The 25,735-nt window shown below is 43.8% G+C and overlaps 1 protein-coding gene across 2 annotated transcripts in view; it reads right to left on the minus strand.

The window, feature by feature from the left end:
• The window catches only part of ZFYVE9 (zinc finger FYVE-type containing 9), a 107,866-nt gene that overhangs the window by 77,820 nt on the left and 4,311 nt on the right, over positions 1-25,735 (minus strand). The window contains exons 1-3 of one of the 2 annotated variants that reach the window (XM_083157937.1): positions 21,986-22,124; positions 11,367-11,468; positions 5,122-6,920 (exon numbers count right to left, since the gene is read on the minus strand). In XM_083157937.1, coding sequence (XP_083014063.1) covers positions 5,122-6,920; positions 11,367-11,436 — 1,869 coding nt within the window. In that variant the 5' untranslated portion in view covers positions 11,437-11,468; positions 21,986-22,124. Of the gene's footprint in view, positions 1-5,121; positions 6,921-11,366; positions 11,469-21,985; positions 22,125-25,735 lie in introns of those variants that run through there. The other variant, XM_083157936.1, reaches the window with a different exon arrangement.

The raw sequence follows: 25,735 nt of genomic DNA on the forward strand, positions 1-25,735 counted from the left end.
TTAGCTCCTGGCTGTAAAGGCCCCCATACACTATGCGATTTGGTCCCGATTTCACCCGATTCAGATGGATCGGGCAGTGAAATCGGGCCAAATCGCAGGTATAGACACCCGGTCCGACCCAATGCGCGGTCCCGTGTGCATCGGGTCAGAGTCGGGAGGTCGGACCGGCTGCACATAAGATTTGCTAAATCTTATGTGCAGCCGGGAAGGGGACAAAGGCAACGGATGCTGGCGAGGGAGATGGGCAGGGGGAGCCGGAGCAGGGATCGGTCAATGTTCCGTCCGGTGGAGGGAGCAGGGGGGGGGGGGGGCGGGGGACACTTCTAGTAGCGCAGAGGCAGCGGACGCTGCGGGGGGCACAGGCGGCAGTAACGTAGAGGCAGGCAGGGGGAGCCGGGAGCTGTCAGCGCTGGAGAAAAAAAAAAAGCCCATACAATGAATGGGCAGACTGTGATTGGCTGAGCCCTCTCTCAGCCAGTCAGCAATTGGCTGAGAGAGTGCTCAGCCAATCACAGGCCGCCCATTCATTGTATGGGCTTTTTTTTTCTCCAGCGCTGACAGCTCCCGGCTCCCCCTGCCTGCCTCTACGTTACTGCCGCCTGTGTCCCCCGCAGCGTTCGCTGCCTCTGGGCTACTAGCAGCGCTCCCCCCAGCCACCTCGCAGCATCCTCCACCCGCCCACCTGGATGTCCCTTGCCTCCCTGCTCCCTCCACCTTGTAGCTTCCCGGGAGTTGCAAATGATACATCGCATGCGATGTATCATTTGCAAAACTTGGCACATCAGTGCCTAATCGTGTGTCCCCCTCCCGGGGAGCTGCAGGGGGAAATCAGGTCCGACTTGTCCTTAGGACAAGTCGGACTAATGTATGGGGGCCTTAACTTTTTAAACCCTATCTATAAGTTAACAGCCAGGAGTGGATTGGGCGGTGATAAAGTACCAGGCAGCTGATCACTTCTCCTCCCTTATCGCTGCTTCATACACCTACCCCATAGAGATGTTTTCCACAACAAACCATTTCTATATAAAAAAAATTTTTAAAGTTCCTCCGGTGAATGCCTTGTGTACCTTGGGTTGTTGTCTTGCTGCATGACCCAACGTTGTATTGAGATGCAGCTCATGGACAGATGTTCTGACATTTTCCTTTAAAATATTCTGGTATAATTCAGAATTCATTGTCCCATTAATAACTGCAAGTCATCCTGGGCCAGATGCAGCAAAACAGGCCCAAATCATGATACCACTAACACCGTGCATCACAGATGGTATGAGTGTTCTATCTTGGAATGCAGCACTCTCCTTTCACAGAACGCATCTCATTAGGTCTCATCTGGCCACAAAATATTCCCAATAGCCTTCTGACTTGTCCAGATGACATAGTGGCATATTTATAATGGGTGCAGTGTGCACATTGCACGCAAGCCCAAGTCCCAGGGGGTCAACACCGCATACATTCTTGTAATAATAACAGTACGGAGTGCAGTGGCGGTAACAGGTGCGCTACCAAAATCACAGGAAAAATGATGCAGCAGTCATTTTTTGGTGATCTGAGCAAGTGCAGTGGAGTCTGAGTACTCAGTCCTAACAATGTTGCACTGCTTCCGACAGCAGCAATGCAAAAAGCACCATAAAAATGGCCACAGCCCCGTTTTTTAGAGAGATTTGCGCATGTTCAGAAGGGACTGAACACATGCTCAGACCCTACTGTTCCCAGCGCTGCTCCCGGCAGAGATGCTGCTCCTCTTAAAATGTTCCTATGCAGACGGGTAGCAATGTTTTTTGGGGAGCAGCGGCTTTCTCCTTGTAGTTTTACCATACACGCTATTGTTGTTCAGTGTCCTCCCAATGGTGGACTAATGCGAGAAAGGCCTTCAGTTGATTAGGTGGGACCCGGTCATTGGGTCGCCATGAGTCTAGGTCGACAATCAAAAGGGCGACACGGTTATTTCACTTTTTTTTTGAGCCGACAGGCGGTATTTCATGGCCTGCCATCCACTAGGGATTGGTGGGAGAATAAAATAGTGCGCCGAGCGTAGCGAGCCATGCAAGGGGACACGTTTCACTGCCCATATCGACTCTGCTGATATTCGGGACAAAAAAAAAAAAAAAAAGTGAAAACCCCATGTCGACCTTTTGACTGTCAACCTAATCCCATGTCGACCTTTTGACACTGTCAAAACTAATTACCATATCGAACCTAATGACCCTGTCGACCTAGACTCATGTCAACCTAAATGCATATCGACCTAATGGTGTCAACCTAAGGACTGTCGACCAACATGCTGGTGACTTAATGATCAACACACGCTTAGGTTACCTTGGATTATTTCTTTGTGACCTTGCAAAATATTAGATATTATTAGATTATAAAATATAAATATGATTTTTGTTGGTCGCCCAATATTAGGGAGGGTAATGATGTTATGAAATTTCCTCCATTTGTACAAAATCTGACTGTTGATTGGTAGAGTCCAAACTCTTTAGAGATGCGTTTGTAACCTTGTACTTGTGTAGTTTCACGGCAGGCTACGCTACGTCTTCAGCACAACAGCTGCCTAGCGTACGCCGCATAGTCACCGTACTGTCAGGCCGCGTAGTCACCGTACTGTCAGGCCGCGTAGTCACCGTACTGTCAGGCCGCGTAGTCACCGTACTGTCAGGCCGCGTAGTCACCGTACTGTCAGGCCGCGTAGTCACCGTACTGTCAGGCCGCGTAGTCACCGTACTGTCAGGCCGCGTAGTCACCGTACTGTCAGGCCGCGTAGTCACCGTACTGTCAGGCCGCGTAGTCACCGTACTGTCAGGCCGCGTAGTCACCGTACTGTCCCTGCGAGCTGCAGCTCTGTATCCGGCAAGCCTAGTGAGCGCCTCTCACACAGCGCCGGTAACCGCCAGATCCCCTGTGCTGGCGGACGCCGGCGGCAAGGCGCTCCCTCTGCCTGAGACGCACAAGCGTCTCAGGCGCTTGTGCGTCTCAGTAATTATTGCGGCAGGGTACTGCAACCCTGCCCGTGTCCGCTTCAGGGAGGCGGGGTTAGGGGTTCAGTAGCACGTGCGTCTCATGCACAAAGGGGGGTGCGGGTGCACAATAAAGGACGCATTTGTCAGAGCTCCATGTTACATGCAAATGCCTCATTTTCAAACCACCACTATCCACACCAGCCTGAAGCGTGTTGAGGCCCGTGAGGGGACGAGTTACGTGTCCTCTTGACCTGTTCATACCTCTACTATCCACGTTGGTGTGTTGTTGATCTTATAAAGTGTGTCAAGCGCAGCAAGCCCCATAAGGGGATGCGGAATACACATCAAGTAATCTGCAGGGCTCGCCACGCTTCGGGCTCGGTGGCTCACCACATTTTATAAAATCATCTCCACGCCAACGTGGATAGTAGGGATACGAACAGGTCGGGAGGATGCGTACCGTGTACCCTCGCCACGCTTCGGGCTGAAGCGGATAGTGGGGGCGTTTCAGGAACACAGTCACACCTGTCATGTCATCCATCTTAAACAATAATGATGACACGTGTTAACTACATAACGTACTGACAGGGATGCTGACTACACTGATTCTGACAGGGACACTACGCTGACTACATAACCGCCGCCGTGAAACTACACAAGTACCGTAACCTTTACCAGTCTGATGAGCAACAATGGCTATTATTCTGAGTTCCTCGGAGATCTCACGTTTGTGGCATCAAATGTGTAAACATCACACTTGGATAGATACTTTTCTTTTAAAAAGTCAAATTGTCTCCTCACACCCGATTGTCATCCCATAGAATGAAAATACCAGACTAATTTCACTTTTAAAATATCTGCTCAGCCTAAATGATCACAAATACGGGACATTGGATTATTTATTAGCATGTTTTTTGTTTCATTTGTTTGATTTGGTTCTCGTCTGCATTTGTAACTTGTGTGACAATCTGATGTATTTGTAAGTGGGGTGCACCTTAACCGACTTTATTATCAATAATATGCATGATAACAATATTTTCATGCATATCACTATATTGTGAACATTGTGCGCTCCTGCTGGTCTGTCATTTAAATGCATTAATCCTGAATATACCGTCAACGTGTGAGAATTCCAGGCAGTCCAAGGGAAATAATTGATCACTATCATATTGTTTGCACGGTCAGCTAATGTGTATCTACTGTAGATTTAGAAATACAGAAAATTCGGAAGAGATCACAAACTTAAAATACAGCTACAGCGGTGCTTATATCGAAAATACTATGAACGACAATCCTATACACTGTTCGTGTGGCCTGGCTTACACCATAAAAACAAATCTATATCCACACAGACACACTCAGGGATCTTCCAACATCATTTCAGTCACTGGGAAAGTGGATTCAATATTTCAGTTTCATTCAACTTCTCTCAATTGATAAACTCGGAAAGGTCTGAATAAAATGTTCCTGTAATTCTAGTGTTGAAGTCGGACCAAATATCCCAGCAGAGCTCTCTCTGCCAAAACAGCGGTCGGACTGTCGACATGGGTTAGGTCAACAGGTCATTAAGTCGACATGGGTAAGGTAGACAGACAAAAGGTCAACACAGGGGTTTTCACCTTTTTTGTCCCGAATTTTGCCACAGTCGACATGGACACAAACGTAGCACTGCTTCGCTCGCCCATGCTTCCGGCACAGTGCCACGTTACGCTCGGCACACTATTTTATTCTCCCACCATGCCATAGTGGATGGTAGGGCACATGTCGGCTAAAAAAAAAGTGAAAAACACCATGTCGACGTAATGCTTGTGTCGACCTAGTGACCGTATCCCATTGAATTGACCCCCATGTATCTGCATTACATAGGCTTTCTAATAGAATCGGTACTGATGTAGCCTTATGCAGGCACACACAATTGATTTACTGCTGGTAGCGGGCACGTGTGTACAGGAGCACCTGCAGCCCATAGATATCACACAGTCACACCAGGCCTGAATGCAGCTGGCTACATCTGTATTTCTCCAGGAAGATAATAAATAAAGAAGTCACTGCTTGGTCTCTAGGTTTAACTTTGTAATCAAATGTTTTCATTCTATGTTAAACAATATTAAAACTTAATTGACCTTGGAAAACAATTAGCAGTCCATACCTAGTCACATACCTTCCCACATGCTCTGCAGTGGTGTCGCCTCTTGGTGAATGTAAATCTGGCCTCACACTTCATACAGTTAGGTGCATGGGAATCAGGGACCCAAACTGGAGCCACCTCCCCCAGAGATGTGAATGGCTTGGCAACCCCATACTGCCCAGCAAGAAGGTCATTATCAGGGCTGTCTGGGGACCCTGGATTATTGGGGCTCCTGTATTCTCCAAGTAGGTCACCATTTGCATCAATAACAGGACTGTGTAGTATAGCTTCATCACGGTGCGCCTCAGAAACGACCTTGTCACTCCAATTCGATTTGTTGAGCACATCATTTTTATTTTTGGAGCTACAGCCAGCATTTGGGGGAACCAGATCACTCTGTAACATGTCAGATAATGGCTTTGGAATTTGCAGCTTGAGATGAGTTGGCTGCTTTGGACGAGCTCCACCATAGGGGACACTAAGGGATTGCATGTTGCTGCCCATTTTTGGTGAAGTCTGCCCTTGCAGAGGTGCCACTTGACTGCAGATGCCAAGCAAATGGTTCTTCAGTTGGTCGCCACTGATGTTTAACACAAGTCCACTTCTTTCTGTGACTTCATCGTCCTTCTGCTCGTAAACACTGGCATAACATTCCGACTTGCACTCTTCAATTTCCTTCTCCTCAGTCACAGAGTCTTCTTTTGATGGTAAACTCTTTTGGTTTTCAGCTACGGTTGGGTTTTGCATTCCATAGGAATCACACCCATTGTACAAATACATTAATACATTTGCTCCATCAGCATTGCACAGGCTTCTGCTTCCCTGACCCTCATCACTACCAGAATTGTCCAAAACAACATCACTGACTAGTTCATTATGTGTAGCACGAACATGACACATACTGTTTATTTCTTGTGTCTCTTTACCACTTGTTTCATCAAAGTCCCCATTAGACACAGAAGAGCTTGAGAAATGCTCCACCACAAGTTCAGGAGATCCATCATGAGCAACTTGATCAACAATAGCAGGACTGTGTTTAACCCCCCAAAAATTAAGTTGAAGATCTCTAGGCCGAGTAAATGAAACTTTCAGCTGTTCTTCACTACAACTCTGATCTCCGGTACTGGGAACATTAAGTGGACAGTAGACATTTTTATTGTCTTTCCCTGTGTTACTGGGGAAATGCTCGAGATCAGACAACAGGGACACCTGGGCACATTCTTGGTTCAGTCCAGTAGGGCCTTTAATGTTATGTTCACAAAAAACAGAAAGTGTATTAACGTTCACCCCATTCTGAGCCCGTGTTGTGGCGCACACACTTGCATCCATATTAGCAGAGACATAGATCTCTGTTTTACAGTCGGCATAAGACGGTGTTTGCTGACTGGTGTTGGTAACATACGATTGGCATTGCATGCTTCTTCCGCTGTCCATAGAATTCTCAGGCTGACTTTTAGGGCTGCTGCAAGGAGACAGACACTCTCCTAGAACAGTGCCTTTGGCACAATGGTTAGCTGTAACATATGGTAATGTGGAGGTACTGCATACGGTGTCATGCTGGGCATTGCTGTGAGCTATCTTGTCCTCAGCCATGCTGGTATCTTCTGTCACCATGGTGGAAAGCTCTTTGGCTACACACTCAATCTCTCCATTGGCGCACACAGTCTCAGATGAGGGTACTGGGCTTGGTGAACGGTCTTTCAGATGCGCCTCGATGGCTAGAATAGATTTACTGACATTTTCTAGTAAAGGGTTATGTGTCATCCGATGAGAAGTTGGATTTAATATCTGACTCCACTTCGCATCCAATAATCTTGGGGAAACTGTCTCATCTGAAAAGCAAAGGAAGAAAATTATCAGCTGAACGTCACATGACCAAACAAGAGCAGAAAACAGAACCAATGTCTCCAAAAGCAAATACTAGACCTCAATTATAACAGCAGAACAATATTTACTTATTCATAGACCGAGAAGCTGAAGCTAAGGCGCCATCTACTGCAGAAATGGGGTATGGCCATCTCTGGAGCTCAGTCAGACACAAGTGGAGATATGATAATGTTGTGTACGATTAGCATTTGCCTGCAGTGGACTATGGCCATCTCCGGAGCTCTACACTGGCCTCAGCGTGTGTACAGATAATAGTGTTACCAGCATATTGCACAACAGGAATGTGACCATCCCACATCATGTGACAGACAGGACTACTCATATCAAGTTTAGAGAATTTATCCTGCCTCCCATTAGATGTATGAATAAAGATATCATTAATTATATTTTGGTGCATATCGTCTAGTGCAGTGGTGTCAAACTCACAGGCCAACAGCTGTTGTGGAACTACAACTAAAGCGGAGTTATTCCCAATGTTCAGTGACCTGCTGAATGCAAATGGAATACATTGACAGAGAGAGAGAGGTTTATGGCAAAGAATTTGTTGCAAAATGATATGAAAACACAGGTGAATTGCAAATGATAAACATTACTGATGAGGACAATGGCCAAGTAATACACAAATATTGCTCAATCTGCCGTTACACCTACTAATACCCCAGAAGCGGAATGTCCGCTCAGCTCTGTGTGGTACAGTAGTTACATTTCCGGCTGATAGATCTACAGTGTCTAGACAGAAAGTCAATAGGTAGACACATGACAAGGTCAAGCGACTTCATCGCAGTGTGCTGAGCGCAGCAGGGGAACGCGGTACACTAATTGGGGATCCATGTCAACATAGACATTCAAGAACTGAAAAACTCATGTTGACCTTTTGGGATCAACCTATTGACTATCTATGTAATAATTAGCACCTATTACAGGAATATTCCAAGGACATGGACATGTTGTGTACGGGAATTGTGTGGCTAATGTTATTACTCCGATTTGCCAAGTAATATTGAGTTTTGTTAAACGAATATTCTCTACATAAGTATAATTGAACGATGTGTGTGGATGGATGGATGGATGGATGGATGTTCCACGATAGCTCTTGAATGCTTTAACTAATCATCTTCAAAGTTTGCACACTACCTAACCTTAAGGGACAATCTAATGGGTTTAATCAGACGACCCCTTAAGGGTGCTGTTATAGGGTTCATATTATTTCTGTTTTCATGCATTGCGATCGGTCGTTGGAAATCTTCTGAATTTCTTTATACAACCAAGGCAGCTGAAAGCGCCACCAGTAAAAAAGGAGCAAGGTCAATGGGAGGGGGTGTGGCCACACATCTGTAAAAAGAAAATAAATTGCAGGGGGTGCAGACTGTGCCGGCGCACAGGTGGCTGCTGCTGCCTCACTCGCCCTCTAAGCACACGGCACTGAGCATCGCATGGTGAGCTGGGGAGAGAGGCTGTGCTGCTGCAGAAGGCTCTGCTCTCTACTCCCACTGCCCGATCTCTGTAGCAGGGGTGCGGGACCTGGTACCCTCCTTCAGACCCGGGTAAAAAGTAGTCGCCCCCCCACCACCCTCTCGACAGCACTGAATAAAATACAATAAACAAACAGACACCCTTAACCCCTTGCGTGGTGGGTTTTTCATTGGGCAAGAAAAAACGGTACTTGTGGAGTATCACGGCTCCCACGATGTCCATCGCATGCTAAAAAAATCGCATTGCATCGCATGCAATCAAATCGCATGCGATGCGATCGCATGCGATTTTGCACTGAAATGCATCCAAATGCATTGAAATGTGTAGCAAACATGTTAAATGCCCCCAAATGTCATTTTTCAGAGTGTACCACCCCCACTATCAACGCCAACCCGAAGCGCGGCGAGCGCAGCGAGCCCGCGAGGGGCGACGGTACGCGTCCTACGACCTTTTCATACCCCCACTATCCACGTTGGCGTGGAGTTGAGAATAGAAAGTGTGGTGAGCGCAGCGAGCCACCGAGCCCGAAGCGTGGCGAGCCCCGCGAGGGGACACGGATACCTTCACAGGTATCCGCGTCCCCTCGCGGGCTTCACAGGTGTCCGGGTCCGCTCGCCACGCTTCGGGCTCGGTGGCTCGCTGCGCTCGCCACACTTTCTATTCTTAACTCCACGCCGACGTGGATAGTGGGGGTATGAAACGGTCGTAGGACGCTCTGAAAAATGACATTTGGGGGCATTTAACATGTTTGCTACACATTTCAATGCATTTGGATGCATTTCAGTGCAAAAACGCATGTGATCGCATCGCATGCGATTTGATTGCATGCGATTTTTAAAAAAAAAACAGCTAAAAACCGGTAAAAATCGCATCTCATCGCATGTCATCTCATGCCACTACATATGGCATGCGATGGGAGCCGTGATAATCCACAAGTACCGAAAAACCTACCAAGGCAGGTTTGTTCTGCCCCAGAAATACTCACCATAGAAGGGGCAACTGTCTGTCACAGCCCCTACTCCCCTGGGGGGGGAGGGGGTGCCAGTGGAGGCACCACTCGTTCACCCTTTCAGTGGGGTGCCCAGAAATTTCTCGGGAGAGCCCGCTGCAGATCAGCCTGAGAAAAATCTGGGCACACCACTGAAAGGGTTAAAGACCTAAGTCCATTGAATGAAAAACATTTTTGATTTACAAAACTTTTGAGAATTGCATAAGCATGAACATAAACTTCCACACGTACATCGACTAGTACCGCACATAATATAACGTAGAATTAATCAATGTATTACATTTATTTATAACCAAATTCCTATTGTAGTATCTCTGTGGTGTATTTGCTGTTTTATTGGGGTATACCGTGCTGTTCAAATAAAGATGTTATCAAAATCAAATTATGTCATCACAGTTATTCTGGGGCCAAAGTCTGTTCACCAGTGGGTGTTGATAAGGTCACCCCCTTAAATTCTTTATCTGCACAAGAGGGGGATTCTCAAAATGTATAAGCTCTGAAACCGTGCAATCAGCATTTAGGACAGTGGTTCCCAAACTTTTTTGAATCACGGCACCCAGAGTATCTATTGTTTTTCACCGCGCCACTAGGATAAAAAAAAGTTTGGTATTGAGAAATGTAGAAAACAATATTAAATTATATAAATTGCATTTATATGTCATCCTTAGGTTTAATTAGGAGGTGAGGGACAGGATTCACTGATGTTTGTTCACATAGTTTATGATTTACAGCCACAAGCACTGGTTTTGACTATCAATGACTATAAATAATTTGCATTGCTCCTGAAGCACTAACTCGAGGCACCCCTGCAAGGGTCCCGAGGCATCCCAGGGTGCCTAGGCACACCGTTTGGGAACCACTGATTCAGGAGGAGATATCAGGCTCCCGTTTCCAGGAAGAAGCACTGGAGCTCATGTAGAAAAAATAAACTCTCTCTTATGACTGATACTAGAATCAACAGAGAAATGTTACACTTGTTGCAATTTTATATTGTAATATAAGGCAACAGAATTCTGTCAAGGGTGACCAAGGCTTCTATATATAGAAATGTGTTGAATTCAGTAGACAACTCAAGCAGGCGTTTATAGACAGTCAATATTTATCTGGGCCGTAGTTGTCAACAGCATGTCGACTGGTGACAAATCATTGGGGTGCCTCGAGTTAGTGCTTCAGGAGCAATGCAAATTATTTATAGTCATTGATAGTCAAAACCAGTGCTTGTGGCTGTAAATCATAAACGATGTGAACAAACATCAGTGAATCCTGTCCCTCACCTCATAATTAAACCTAAGGATGACATATAAAATACAATTTATATCATTTAATATTGTTTTCTACATTTCTCAATACCAAACTTTTTTATCCTAGTGGCGCGGTGAAAAACAATAGATACTCTGGGTGCCGTGATTCAAAAAAGTTTGGGAACCACTGTCCTAAATGCTGATTGCACGGTTTCAGAGCTTATACATTTTGAGAATCCCCCTCTTGTGCAGATAAAGAATTTAAGGGGGTGACCTTATCAACACCCACTGGTGAACAGACTTTGGCCCCAGAATAACTGTAATGACATCATTTGATTTTGTTTTGAACAGCACGGTATACCCCAATAAAACAGCCAATACACAATAAAGACACTACAATACGAATTGTTCATAAATTAATTAAAATAGGTATGACGTCATATACAAATTACCATCCATCTTCAACACCACAATGCCAACATGTCAGTGCTATCTTAAAAATGCCTTGTTGACATGGTTTGTGTGTTGACCTTCCATCATATCAGTGTGCTGAGCAAATGGACATAATGTGTGTCAGCACTGTTACCGTCGACTTCATATATCAAATCCCACAGAAAATCCCTATTATAATCAGTCATTTGTAGGAGTAAATCAGACCCATGACGCACCTTCATTTTTTTCAAATTCATCTAATACTTTGTCCAGATTACAGGATTCTTCTTCAAAATAGTTCTCCATTTGTTTAAGACCTCTCAGGTTTAGATAGGGGCCTGAAAAACAAAAAGGTGTTCAATATGTTCGTATATTTTGGGAGAGGTGAACATTTAGTGAATATAATATTATTATTATGATCAGTTTCTTATATATCGCATACATATTCCAAAGCACTTAACAGAGAATATTTGAACATTCACATCTGTTCCTGCCCCAGTGGAGCTTACAATCTATATTCCCTACCACATGTACACGCACACACAGACATTCTAGAGTTAAGTTGTTGGGAGCCAATTAGCCTACCAGTATATCTTTGGATTGTGAGAGGAATCCAGAGTACCCGGAGGAAACCCATGCAAGTACGGGGAGAATATACAAACTCCGCACAGTTAGGGCCATGGTGGGAACTGAACCCATGACCTCAGCGCTGTGAGGCAGAAATGATAACCATTACACTGTCCGTGCTGCCCCGTGTATATAACACATGACCTCAGCGCTGTGAGGCAGTAATACTAACCATTACACCGTCCGTACTGCCCCGTATATATAACACATGGTGGGAATAGAACCCATGACCTCAGCGCTGTGAGGCAGTAATGCTAACCATTACACCGTCCGTACTGCTCCGTATATATAACACATGGTGGGAATAGAACCCATGACCTCAGCGCTGTGAGGCAGTAATGCTAACCATTACACCGTCCGTACTGCCCCGTATATATATAACACATGGTGGGAATAGAACCCATGACCTCAGTGCTGTGAGGCAGTAATGCTAACCATTACGCCATCTGTACTGCCCCGTATATATAACACATGGTGGGAATAGAACACATGACCTCAGTGCTGTGAGGCAGTAATGTAACCATTACACTGTCCGTGCTGCCCCGTGTATATAACACATAGTGGGAATGGAACCAACAGCCTCAGTGCTCTGAGGCAGTAATGCTAACCATTACACCATCTGTACTGTCCCGTATATATAACACATGGTGGGGATAGAACCCATGACCTCAGCGCCGTGAGGCGGTAATACTAACCATTACACCATCCGTACTGCCCCGTATATATAAAACACATGGCGGGAATAGAACCAATGGCCCGAGTGCTGTCAAGCAGTAATGCTAACCATTACACCGTCCGTGCTGCCCCGTATATATAACACATGGTGGGAATAGAACCCATGACCTCAGCGCTGTGAGGCAGTAATGCTAATCATTACACCGTCCGTGCTGCCCCGTATATATAACACATGGTGGGAATAGAACCCATGACCTCAGCACTGTGAGGCAGTAATGCTAATCATTACACCGTCCGTACTGCCCCGTATATATAACACATGGTGGGAATAGAACCCATGACCTCAGCGCTGTGAAACAGTAATATAACCATTATACCGTCCATAATGCCCCGTATATATTAAACATGGTGGGAATAGAACCCATGACCTCAGTGTTGTGAAGCAGTAATATAACCATTACACCAACCGTACTGCCCCGTATACAACATTACACCGTCCGTACTGCCCCGTATATATAACACACGGTGGGGAATAGTACCCATGACCTCAGTGCTGTGAGGCAGTAATGCTAACCATTACACCGTCCGTACTGCCCTGTATATAGTATAACACATGGTGGGAATAGAACCCATGACCTCAGTGCTGTGAGGCTGTAATGCTAACCGTGTGTGTATGTGTATGTGTGTATATATATATATATATATATATATATATATATATATATATATATATATATATATATATATATATACACATACATATATATATATATACACATATACACACACACACACACACACACACACAGGGGAATACCTACACCGCGCCCAAGGTAAGAAAATAGCAGCAACTCTAATGGACCCCTGTTAGCAGAGTCCAAAATGACAAATAGAGATACAGAAATGGTTTAGAGTGCGCTAAGGAAAACACAACAATTTAAAATTGAACATTTAATGAGTAGTCTTCACAAAGACTTCAATCATTTAAAACATAGCAGGTACAGATGATGATGCAGGCCCAACGCGTTTCGTCAACGAATTGACTTCATCAGGGGCTTCGCGGACATTAAGTCGGCAAGATGTATTAACACTGTAAACAATACAAACAATATAGTTTACTCTTATGAACAATAAAACAAAATGGGCATTCCATTACGCTATCACTAGAACTGTGGGCATTTCCCACCGGCACTGAATGGGAGGATTCCGAGCACAGCACGTCATACAAAATGGCGCCCGTTTGGAACGCACGACTGAGACGCCGTGCGTTCCAACTTATAATTAGCTGAAGTTTAGCGTTTATTATCATTATCCTGCTATTGGGCGGAAGGCAGCAGTAAGCCTAGGGTCCGTTACGTGTGTAAACATTCACTTTGAGAGAGTTTGCAGCTGCTTAAGGCGTTATTACTGCCATTATCTGCACATCAATAGCACAAGTATACAGGAAGTTGTCATCCCACCCGACTAGCTTAAATAGCAGCCACAAGCATAGGGATATCATTCTGCTTTTGGATCCCAAGCTACACACATCCGGTTTCGCTCTAAATGTAAGCACACATGAAAGGCACCTAATTTTGTGGTCATTGTTCCATACCAGTTGATTTACTGAGTGTAAATTTTTATGTTGCATTTCTCAAGGGTTCTGGTGTGACATAGAAACCCTACCAGATTACTGTGTGAACTGATGATATTGGTCTCAGACCATACTGCTGTGTTATCTGCCCTCATTTGGCAACTTTGTAAGTTTTGATATTTTCATACCATCCTATCAAGCAAGTGGTGCTGGTGAAGGTGTTGTTAAGGGGTAACTTTATAAATGTTTGCCTTTTTTCTTATAGGTGCTTTTATTGTTACATATGGTCCAGTGTTGAGAAACACGCCCTTAGTTGTTGGATACTGTATGAAATCCCGTATCCTGCTAAAGGTGTTCACCTATTAGTCTGTCAGGGGGTTACGCACGATAGGTGTCTCTTCCCCCCGGGATATCTTCTCCTGTTTCCTATAAAGGGAACACAATGTAAATATAACCATGATGGTTTTTAACCAAGTTGTAAAATATTACAGCAGTGCAATAAGACATTTGTTTATTATATTCTTCTCCGCTGTCCTCCACTCCATATCTTATTTGTTATCTATGATCTACATTTTGTTTTATTTTGTTTTATTGTTCATAAGAGTGAACTATATTGTTTGTATTGTTTACAGTTTTAATACATCTTGCCGACTTAATGTCCGCGAAGCCCCTGATGAAGTCAATTCGTTGACGAAACGCGTTGGCCCTGCATCATCATCTGTACCAATAACAGACCTGCTATGTTTTAAATGATTGAAGTCTTTGTGAAGACTACTCATTAAATGTTCAATTTTAAATTGTTGTGTTTTCCTTAGCGCACTCTAAACCATTTCTGTAATGTAATGTAATATATATATATATATATAGGCAATATACAATAGAGGTCACTCACAAGATTTTCATGCTGCACGGCGGCAGACTGGCAATAATAATCACAACTGACGCAAGTAGTAGTGAGTCAACGTTTCGGGCTGGTCGCCCTTTATCAAGACATGATCATGTCTTGATAAAGGGCGACCAGCCCGAAACGTTGACTCACTACTACTTGCGTCAGTTGTGATTATTATTGCCAGTCTGCCGCCGTGCAGCATGAAAATCTTGTGAGTGACCTCTATTGTATATTGCCTACATTTCCTGCCGCCGTGCAAGGACAGAGGGACACCCAAGTCGTTGCTATTATTGGATTGAGTGCCAGGACTTTCCTTCATATATATATATATATATATATATATATCTCCTTCCCCTTTGCCTCCTCAGTCTTTTGAGTGTCTCATCCTAATACAGGTACACCACCAATTTTCCGGCAACCTTTGGTCCGGAACCTCTTTTAATCCGGACAATTTTGATTTGTCCGGATTAAAAGAAGTTTAGGGACCTCTTTTAATCCGGAGAAAAGCAAAAATGGATTAAAAGAGGTTGATGAACCTTTTAATCCGGAACAAGTGCAAGTGTCAGTGAGTACAGCTTCCGAATACACTGCAGGTGACACAGGAAGCATCATGGCGTCTGAGGTCAAAGCAAGTACCGCACATCGGCGGAACACACAGCATGAGCAAGTGCCACTGGGTACAGCTTCCAAGGATCCCGCAGGTGACACAGCAGGCAGCAGTGGGGCTGATATGGCATCCAAGGTCCCAGCAAGACTTTCATTCATACTGCACTTACTGTTAATGTTTGTTCAAAATGTACCTGATACCTTTTTTGCTTATACAGCACGTACTACACTAATAAACAGTTTTGCATACACTACTGTGTTTATTCATTCATTAACCCCTTCCTGACACAGCCAGTTTTTGCGTTCCTGACAGAGCCATTTTTTTCAAATCTGACATGTATCACTTAAGTGGGTATAACTTTTTTTTGCTTTTACTTATCCCAGTGATTTTGAGATTGTTTTCTCGTGACACATTGTACTTCAAATTAGTGGTAAATTTGGGTCGATACAGTCTGTTTTTTTGTGAAAAATACCAAAATGTCGTAAAAAAATGGAAAATTTAGCAATTTGCAAAATGTTAAATTTTCTGCTTGTGAGACAAATAATCATACCACTCAAAATAGTTAATAACTAACATAGACCATATGTCTACTTTATGTTTCCATCATTATTTCAACTTCCTTTTAATTTTTTTGGACACTAGGAGGCTTACAATATGAATAGCAAATTTTCACATTTTCAAGAAAATTTCAAACACTGATTTTTTTAGGGACCAGTTCAGTTCTGATGTGACTTTGAGTGACTTGTATGTGAGACACCCCCATAAATGATGCCATTTCAAAAACTGCACCCCTCACAGTATTCAAAACAGCATTTTGGAAGTTTGTTAACCCTTTAGGTGTTTCACAGGAATTAAAACAAAGTGTAGGTGAAATTTCAAAATTTCATTTTTTTTTGCAGATTTGCAATTTTAATACATTTTTCTAAGGAACACAGTAGATTTTACTAGAGAAATGTGACTAAAAATTGATTCCCCCAATTCTTTTGTTTTCAAAAATATCCTATATGTGGCCCTAGTGTGCACGGTGACCAAACCACAGGCTTCATAATAGAAGGAGCACCTACTTGATTTTGGAGCCTCCTTTTTATGAGATTATTTTTTAGGCACCATGTAGGTTTCTAGGCACCATAAGATGCTAAAATTTAGGAACCCTCCCACAAGTGACCCCATTTTGCAAACTACACCCTTCAGGGAATTCATTTAGGGGTATAGTGTACATTTCAAACCCCCAGGGGTTTCACCAATTTTGATACAACTGGGCTGTGAAAATGAAAAAATTTAATTTTTCATTTTCACAGCTCAGTTGTATCAAAATTGGTGAAACCCCTGGGGGTTTGAAATGTACACTATACCCCTAAATGAATTCCCTGAAGGGTGTAGTTTGCAAAATGGGGTCACTTGTGGGGGGGTTCCACTGTATGGGTGCTTCAGGGGTCATTCAACCAGAATCTGTGCTGCAAAATCCAAATATCACTCCTTCCCTTCTGAGTCCTGCCATGCACCCAACTGGTATTTTTTGGTCACATGTGAGGCATTGCCATACTCGGGAGAAATTGGGGCACAGATTTTGGGGTGCTTTGTCTCCTTCATTCCTTGCGAAAATGAAAAATTTTGAGCCAGATCTGCATTTTTGTGTAAAAAAATGTAATTTTTTACACAAAAATGCAGTTCTGGCTCAAAATTTTTCATTTTCGCAAGGAATGAAGGAGACAAAGCACCCCAAAATCTGTGCCCCAATTTCTCCCGAGTACGGCAATGCCTCATATGTGACCAAAAAATACCATTTGGGTGCATGGCAGGACTCAGAAGGGAAGGAGTGATATTTGGTGGTGGAATGAATGGTGGGTGCTATGTCGCATTAGCAAGACCCCCGAAGCACCAATACAGTGGAACCCCCCCACGTGACCCCATTTTGCTCACCAGCTTTGGGAGGGGGGCTGGCGCTGCGGCTGGTGGGGGGGTGGGAGGGGTGCTGGCGCTGCGGCAGCCGGGTGGGTGGGAGGGGGGCTGCCGGGGGGGGGGCTGGCGATCGGTGGTGATCGGTGCTGTACTTAACAGCACCGATCACTGTGTGTGTGTATATATATATATATATATATATATATATATATATATATATATATATATATATATATATATATATATATATATATATATATATATATCATCCCATTTCACTTATTATTCATATTTATGCTGCTGTGCTGCAGCTGGCGGGGGGGTGGGAGGGGGGCTGGCGCTGCGGCTGCTGGCTGGGTGGGAGGGAGGCTGCCGGGTGGGAGGGAGGCTGCCGGGTAGGTGGGAGGGAGGCTGCCGGGTGGGCTGGTGATCGGTGCTGTACTTAACAGCACCGATCACCACCGATCTCTGTGTTACCGAGCGGCTTAGCCGCCGGTAACACAGAAAACGCTGCAATTGGCTGTTCACTTTTGAACAGCCAATCGCAGCGATCGCCGACCGGGGGGGGCACCCCTGCCCCCCCTGGGCGGCGAGGGGGGATGTCTGCTGTCAGGGACAGCAGACATCTCCAAACTGTCACCGCGTCTATAGACGTGGTGACAGTTAGAAGTCATGACGTACATTTACGCCATGTTTCGGGAAGTACTTCCCGACCATGACGTAAATGTACGTCAAATGTCGGGAAGGGGTTAATATTATGCTGTGGCATATATTTGACTGTTTATTGCTTTAGAAATATATTGAAGGTGCAAAATTTGTAAAAACTAGAAACCTTCGATAATCCGGCAAAATCGATAATCCGGCATGGCACTGGAACCGATGATGCCGGAAAATCGGTGGTGTACCTGTAGTATAGAGAGAAAAAAAAACAACTGGAAACACAATGGCAGGGTAAATACGGGCAGCCATGGATTTGTTCCGAAGAAACAAAATTATCGTAGGTATAATTTGCACTTTTATTCCTCACAAACCATGGCAGCCATTACTCAGTTCATGCTTAAACAATATATTAAAATCGCCACACATTGCCTGTTGCAGCACAGTTTTCCCAAATGGGCGGTGGAAACATCAACATTATAATAAACTTGATGACGTGTGGATCGACAACCATGTTGCAGCCGCACATATGTCTTTCACTGAAACCTGCGCCCTTCTCACCCGAGAATTGGAGATGGCCCTGGTGGAGTGTGCCTTCAATTTTTCAGGGATTTCACAATCATTGCTCTCGTAGACATGGGTGATCAACTCCTTAATCCACCTTGAATGGTTACTTTAGAAGGAGCATTCCCTTTTCTTGCTCCTGTATGTAAGACAAATAGCTGCTTTGTCTTACGTGTATCTTTAACTCTTTCCAAATACTTAGAAATTGCTCTACAAACATCCAACACGTGCAGTCTTTCCTCATTCTCATCTTTAGGATTTGAAAAAATGTAGGGAGAACCACTTCTTGATCTATATGGAATTTTGAGCTTACTTTAGGAAGGAAGTTCGGATTGGTCCTAAGAACCACTTTGTCTGGAAGAACATTCAGATAGGGTTCTTCTGCCCATAAGGCCTGTAGTTCACCCACTCTTTTTGCTAATGTTATGGCTGTTAGGAAAACAACTTTCCAAATTAATTGTTTTATGGTATATTGTTTAAATGAAGGTGACACAAGTGTATTGAGAACCAGATTAAGATCCCACTGAGATTTCATCCTAGGACGTTCTTTTTTGATTGCCTGGCAGAACATCTTAATCAGCCCATCTTCTGATAATTTTCTGTCAAGTAGCACACTGAGCCGATATTTGTGCTTTGAGGGTTGAAGCTGCCAGGCCCTTTTCAAACCTTTCATGTAGAAATTGCAGAATGCATGGAGTACCAATTCTATCTTCTTCGGGATAGGAATCAGTCCATTCCAAGAAAGTTCTCCAGACTCTATAATAAATATTAGAGGAAACTCTCTTCCTGGCTTTCATTAGAAGATGCATCACTCATTCGGAAACCCCCTTATTCATCAGTATAGCCCGCTCAATTCCCATGCCGTTAAACGGAGGACCTGCACATCTGAGTGAAGTAGTGGCCCTCTAAGCAATAGCGTGAGTGATATCAGAAGTTGCCATGGCTTTTGTATGGACATCCTCAGGACTGTGGGGAACCAACCTCTTTTCAGCCAAAATGGCACTATGGCTTGTTCTTCCCTGATTTCTTTCAGAATGCAAGATATCATGGGGAAAGGTGGGAACACGTATCCCAGTTTGAAGTCCCATTCAAGGGAGAAGACATCTGTACCTTCTGACCCCGGAAGCTGGTACCTTCAATAGAACCTTGGGAGTTTTTTTTGTTGTGATTCGACGCCATAAGATCTAGCTAAGGGTTGCTGAACCTTTTTACCACCTCCAGGAATACCTGGTGATCTAACTCCCACTCGCCTGGCTGTATTTCGTATCTGCTGAGATAATTTGCGACAGATTTATCTGCGTATCTGCTTTTTCCCAGCATGTATAGCGCAGACAGGCCAATATACTTGAGGATTCCTTCCACAATATTTGACTTTTGGTTCCTCCCTGCTTGTTCAGGTAGATAACAACCGATATGTTGTAGGAAAGCACTCAAGTGTGAATTTCTCACCAGGTTTTTGAAGTACATAATCACTTTTTTGAACAGCCCTCATTTCTCTTGGAGGACATCCGTCTTTCTTTTGGAGACCAGGTTCCTTGACAGTTTCTGTCTTTGAAATGTGCTCCCCATCCAGTCGCACTGGCCTCTGTTGTGAGAATTACATACTGAGGCTACCTTAGGTATATCTCCTTGAACTTCAGATCTGGACTCAACCACCAGGTTAGAGAATCTCTTGCTGTAGAGTTCAGGGATATTTTGCCATCTAACTGTGTCCTTCTTCCCAAATTGTAGCACACATCTCTGAAGTTGTCATCCTTCACCTTGCCCATGATACAATGTCTATTGTCGATGGCCTCATTCCAGGTAGGCATAACACTATACGTAAAGGAGTCCTTCCCCTCTTTTTTATTACTGTAGCCAAGGATTGGATCCTGTCATATCGGTCTTCTGACAGGGAAACTGAATACGTCACTGTATTCACTAGCACCCCTAGAAAAAGCAGCTTTTGGCATGGAACTAATCGACTTCTCCTGATTGAAGATATACTCATGCTCTTGAAGGACAACTCTAGTTTTCTTGACCGCACATCTTACTGATCCTCCACAAATTAGAAGATCGTCACGATATGGCCAGATCGTCACTTCCTGCATTCTCAGGTATGCAATCAAAGAGAGCAGAATTTTTTTTATAAAGACCCTCGGTGATGCTGAAAGGCCAAATGAGAGGCATGTGAACTGTAGGACACACAATCTTAGATATTTTCTGTGCCCCTTGTAAATTAGGTCGATGGAGGAAATAAATTCTTGTTCTTTTATGCCCAGTAGGATGGATTTTAATGTTTCCATATGAAACTTCTTCACCTAAGGGTGACTGTTGAGGTCCCTAGTGTTCCCGCTAGGCTGTTTTAGCGGGGCGCTGCGCCCTGCCCGATTTTTAAAGGGCAAAATGTGCCATGCCCCTCTAGCAGCGCCCCACTAAAACAGCCTGCTGCCTGCCTGACTGCTTGCACGGGGAAGCCCAGCGCCGCCTTAGACGGCGATGCCCGGCATCACGGCACCTTCCCCCTGTAGTGACGGCATCTTCGGCCGTGTCGGGCCCGCAACCTGTACTGACGACGGTGGCCAGGCCCGCCCCTTTAGTGACGTCGGCGGCCCGGGACCGCCCCCCCCCCGGCACCCTGCCTGACCAAATTGTGAACACTAGGTCCCTGAGGTCTAGAATTGCACTGAATGCCCGATAATCTTTTGTACCAGAAACAACAGAGAATAAAAGCCTTTCTCTTTTCGGGTGAGGAAACCCGCTCCACTGCTCTTGATTTCAGTAAATCTTGAACAATTGTCTGCAAGGCAGTAATCTCTACTTTCGTTGAGGGATCTCTTGAAAATGATGAATCTTCTTGTAATTGGAAGCGTTTCGAATTCTAAGTGGTGGCCTTTTGACGGAACCACAAGTGTCCCTCTGTCCTGTGTTGAAGTTCTCCATAGGGATACAAACTGTCTTACCCCAACCGGAGAGGATCCAGGGAGACTGTAGTGGTCAAAATATACGGTAGCCTCTTCTGGCGGATTGCCAGATTGGATTAACGATTCTAATTTGCTACTGAATAGAATAGACCCCACATATGGTAGAGACAATAAGCTATTTTTAGAACTTGTACCTGCCGCCCAGCTACATAATCATAAAGCTCTTCTTGCAGACACACCTGCCGCAGCATACTCCACTACATCCAGGGAGGCCTCACACATATAGTCAATAGCTTTCATATATTTAGAAACAAATTTGTACAATACTAGGCGCTGGTAAGGGCAGCTATAACCGACCAGGAGTTACCTTCCTGATGTTAAACCAGAAATTTTACACCAATACAAAAAAGGTTAAGCACCCAACAGTTAGGAGCACAACAGGGTGAGTAATTAACTCTTACTTCTGAATGGAGATTTCTCCAGCAAGTTCACCGGTTTTCACACAAATTCCTCCATAGCGGATATATATATGAAAAACAGAAATAAAACAAACAAACAATGTGTAGTCCAATAAAGTCCCAAAGTTATTTTCAGGGGTCCCAGGAAACAAAAACTCTGGTGTCCTTTTTCTTCCCTCAAGTGTCTATCAGGGTAGCTATTATCGGTTCACCACGTGACACCCAAGATCGAACAATGCGTACATGTATGCTTACATGTAGAAGTACACATCAAGGTTTCTTTCAAACTTGTCACGCTTACTTGTATGCTTACTTTCAAGGGCGTATGACTCCTCCTATCATGGTTTATTTTACCAATAAACTCCTCAGACGCTGTAGTTACTTCAAATCACGGTATTATTTATTGATAAAATCCAAAAGACGATAAAATTCCAAAAATATATCACAACAGATCTGGACTATAACTAAAGACACTGCAACTGGGAGAAGATGGAAATATAAACCCGGAATGCTCACCAGTCTCAGTATAAATGCAGGATCTGGATACAAAAGTGACAACTACCGCACCAACGCGTTTCGACCAGGAAGGTCTTTTTCAAGGTGGTGTTGTCTGATCTCCCGGGCCATGTTTAAATACCCTCTAAAGGTCCCTCCCTCTGAAATGGTGCAGTGGGCGTGATAAACCAAATAAAAATGCATTACCTAAAAAAAAAAAAAAACCACACCACACATCTCTTGAAATACAAGTACATAAAAAAACTATACATATATATGCATTTATATACAAAAACGAGACTGGGAAACATGATAAAAGATGTAAATAACTTAATAGGCCGGAAACCCTAACCGGAAGTACATATAAGGGCAGCAAGCCCCGTAAGCTGTGTACTAGCAAGTCATTTCCTCCTACTTCCTATGTCGCTACTATATGAGGCAGGTTACAGGGTTCCTGGCGCTGCTTAGACCTCCTCTTCCACAAGGTGACGTTTATACATACGCTGCATCCGGTCTCTGGATGCCGAATGTGATGTGCCTTCGTTCCGTGCTGTGGACCACAAGTTGACACGCACGGCCATCTTGGATAGATTTCTGATACTGAAAACTGAACTGAGGCCGCAAGATGACATGCACGGCCATCTTGGATAGATTTCTGCGGTTAATATGATCCTGAAAACGAGTGCTGGAATGCATTTTGGCACGCACCACCATTACTTCCGGAAATGCTATTCTTAATAGAGGGGGGATCCATATAATGTTAAGTTTGGATCGCATATTGGTAGGCACGGCCAAATTTTTAATTTACATAATTACATCTAATGTATCCTGCACAAATATTTGCATAAATCAATTTAAAAAAAGGGATGAATGAAAAAATTATCATGGTGATGAATAACGTCAGATGGTATAAATTACGAAATGAGATCTGAACTGTGGGTATTACAAATGGTAGTGGTCCTTTATCACAAGAACCATTTGATTTTGAAGTCCCCATTTAATCCCTTAGGGGTAAGGGTGTTCATATTGTATATGAATATCATTTCGTTCTGTGCCAGGATGGTGTCACTTCCTTTCTGTCTCCAGTTGCCTACTACTTTTTTGATCCCTATCACTAATGTGATGTCTTGAGGTGAGCACTTGTGTTTATTTTCAAAATGTTCGGAGAGGAGGTGTCCTTTCATTCCCTTTTTTATATTTCGGACATGTTCTGCCCATCTCTCTCTTAGGGTTCTGCTGGTCTTCCCTATGTACTGAAGGCCACACTTGCACTGGATCAGGTAAATGCAATTTTTACTGTTGCAGGTTATAAACTCATGTATTTTATAAGAAGAGCCATTGGAGGTGGATGCAAAAAATCAACTACTTTTGTGGGAGTGTTTTTATGGGTCCTACACATCTGGCACGTTCCGCATCGATGGAATCCGTTTGTTTTAACTCTGCCCTCTCTTTGTTCCGGGATAGCACTTTTTACTAAACGGGATTTTATATTCTAGGCTCTCCTGTACACGAACTTAGGTTTCTCACCAATATGATCTTTTAATAGGGGATCCATAGTTAAGCTGTGCCAGTGTTTTTTTATGGCTTTCTCTAACTCTTTGTATTGATTATTGAATCAAGTGATGAAGGCCATGCTCGATTTGTTTTTCTCCTTTTTTTCCTTCGGTTTATACTGTAGCATGGATGATCTATCTTTTAACATCAATTCTTGAATTTTTTCATCAATAGTTGTCTCCCGATATCCTTTTTCGATAAACCTGTTCTTCATTTCCTTGGCTTGTTGTTCAAAGACTTCCGTCTCTGAACAATTTCTTCTTACTCTCTGGAGTTGTCCTGATGGAATGCATTTGAGCCATGTTGAATGGTGGTTACTGGAGACTGGAATATAACTATTGTCAGTGGGCTTCGAATAGTTTTTTGTGTGCAGCTTGCCTTCCTTTTTCAGATCCAGAAATTGTATAGAGGTTTCACTCTTACTGTAGGTGAGTTTGATGTTGTACTCATTCTGATTAAGGATATTGCAAAAATCTTCTAAAGCTGGCTGTCCTCCACTCCATACGAAAAAGATGTCATCTATATACCTTTTCCACACCCTAATGTGGTTTATGTGGTTGTTGTTGTTCCAAACCGTACAGTCCTCCCACCAGCCCATGAACATATTGGCGTACGCAGGGGCAAATTTGGTCCCCATCGCGGTGCCCTTTACTTGCTGATAGTATCATTCTTTAAACCAGAAGTAGTTATTATTCAAGATGAACTGAATCGCCTCCTTCAGGAAATCAATTGTTCTCCTTTCCATCTCTCCTTTAATAAGAAAAAATTCTACAGCTGTTATTCCTATTTGGTGGTCTATTATGGAATATAAAGATGTTACATCCGCTGTCACAGGGATGTCTCCTGTTTTCCACGCTATGTGTTCAACAAAATTGATCATATCGATGGTGTCTTTTAAATATGACTTGATCTTCACTACCTCAGGTTGGAGCACGAAGTCTACAAACTCTGAGATGTTGGCTGTAATAGAGTTCGTTCCTGCCACAATATATTGCCTGGAGATCTTCTCCTCCAAATCATTCACCCTAATGGAACCCCAAGTGCTCTAGAAGTAGAGGACATTGCCTCGCCAGCTTTAAGTGATACTGCTGATGCTCTGTGAAGTTTCTTTAAAGAACTTTATATCCTTTTATCCATTCCATCTTTTAGATTGCTCCATCCTCTAATAGTGGTCTTAGATGCTGCAGTATCTGAGGTCGTATCTATTTTTGATATCCCGCACCAGCCATTAAATATTTCATCATCTATCGGAAACATCTGATCAATCCTTTTAAAATTGCTAAACTTTTTTTCAATGGTCTGCCATTGTGTAGACATTAGATCCTTCAGCAATTTATGTACTGGAAAAGATCTGTTCTTAGACCGATCTTCAAACAGTGGATTCTTATTTCCACCTGCACCGTATCTTTATACTCCATGTTTTGTATATGTTTTAAGATTATCAATAGTATCCAGATTAAAGGACCTTTCACTTTCCACCTGACTGAGCCTGAACCACCATGCTTCTCCTCAGAGGAAAACTGGTGAATCAGCCCTATAGTCCATATCCAGGCTAGTCTGTGACCTGGATCTCTTTGATCCTTGCAATTGTTTTAACTCCTCTTAGCAAAAGTAGCAAATGAGTCTTTCATCCATTGCATAAATTGCTGGATTTGTCTAGACGGACTACCAGCAGTCTTGCAATCCTGAGAAACTGTCACTCCT

The sequence above is a fragment of the Crinia signifera genome, chromosome 8 (assembly GCF_055691185.1).
Source record: "Crinia signifera chromosome 8, ASM5569118v1, whole genome shotgun sequence".
NCBI lineage: Eukaryota > Metazoa > Chordata > Amphibia > Anura > Myobatrachidae > Crinia > Crinia signifera.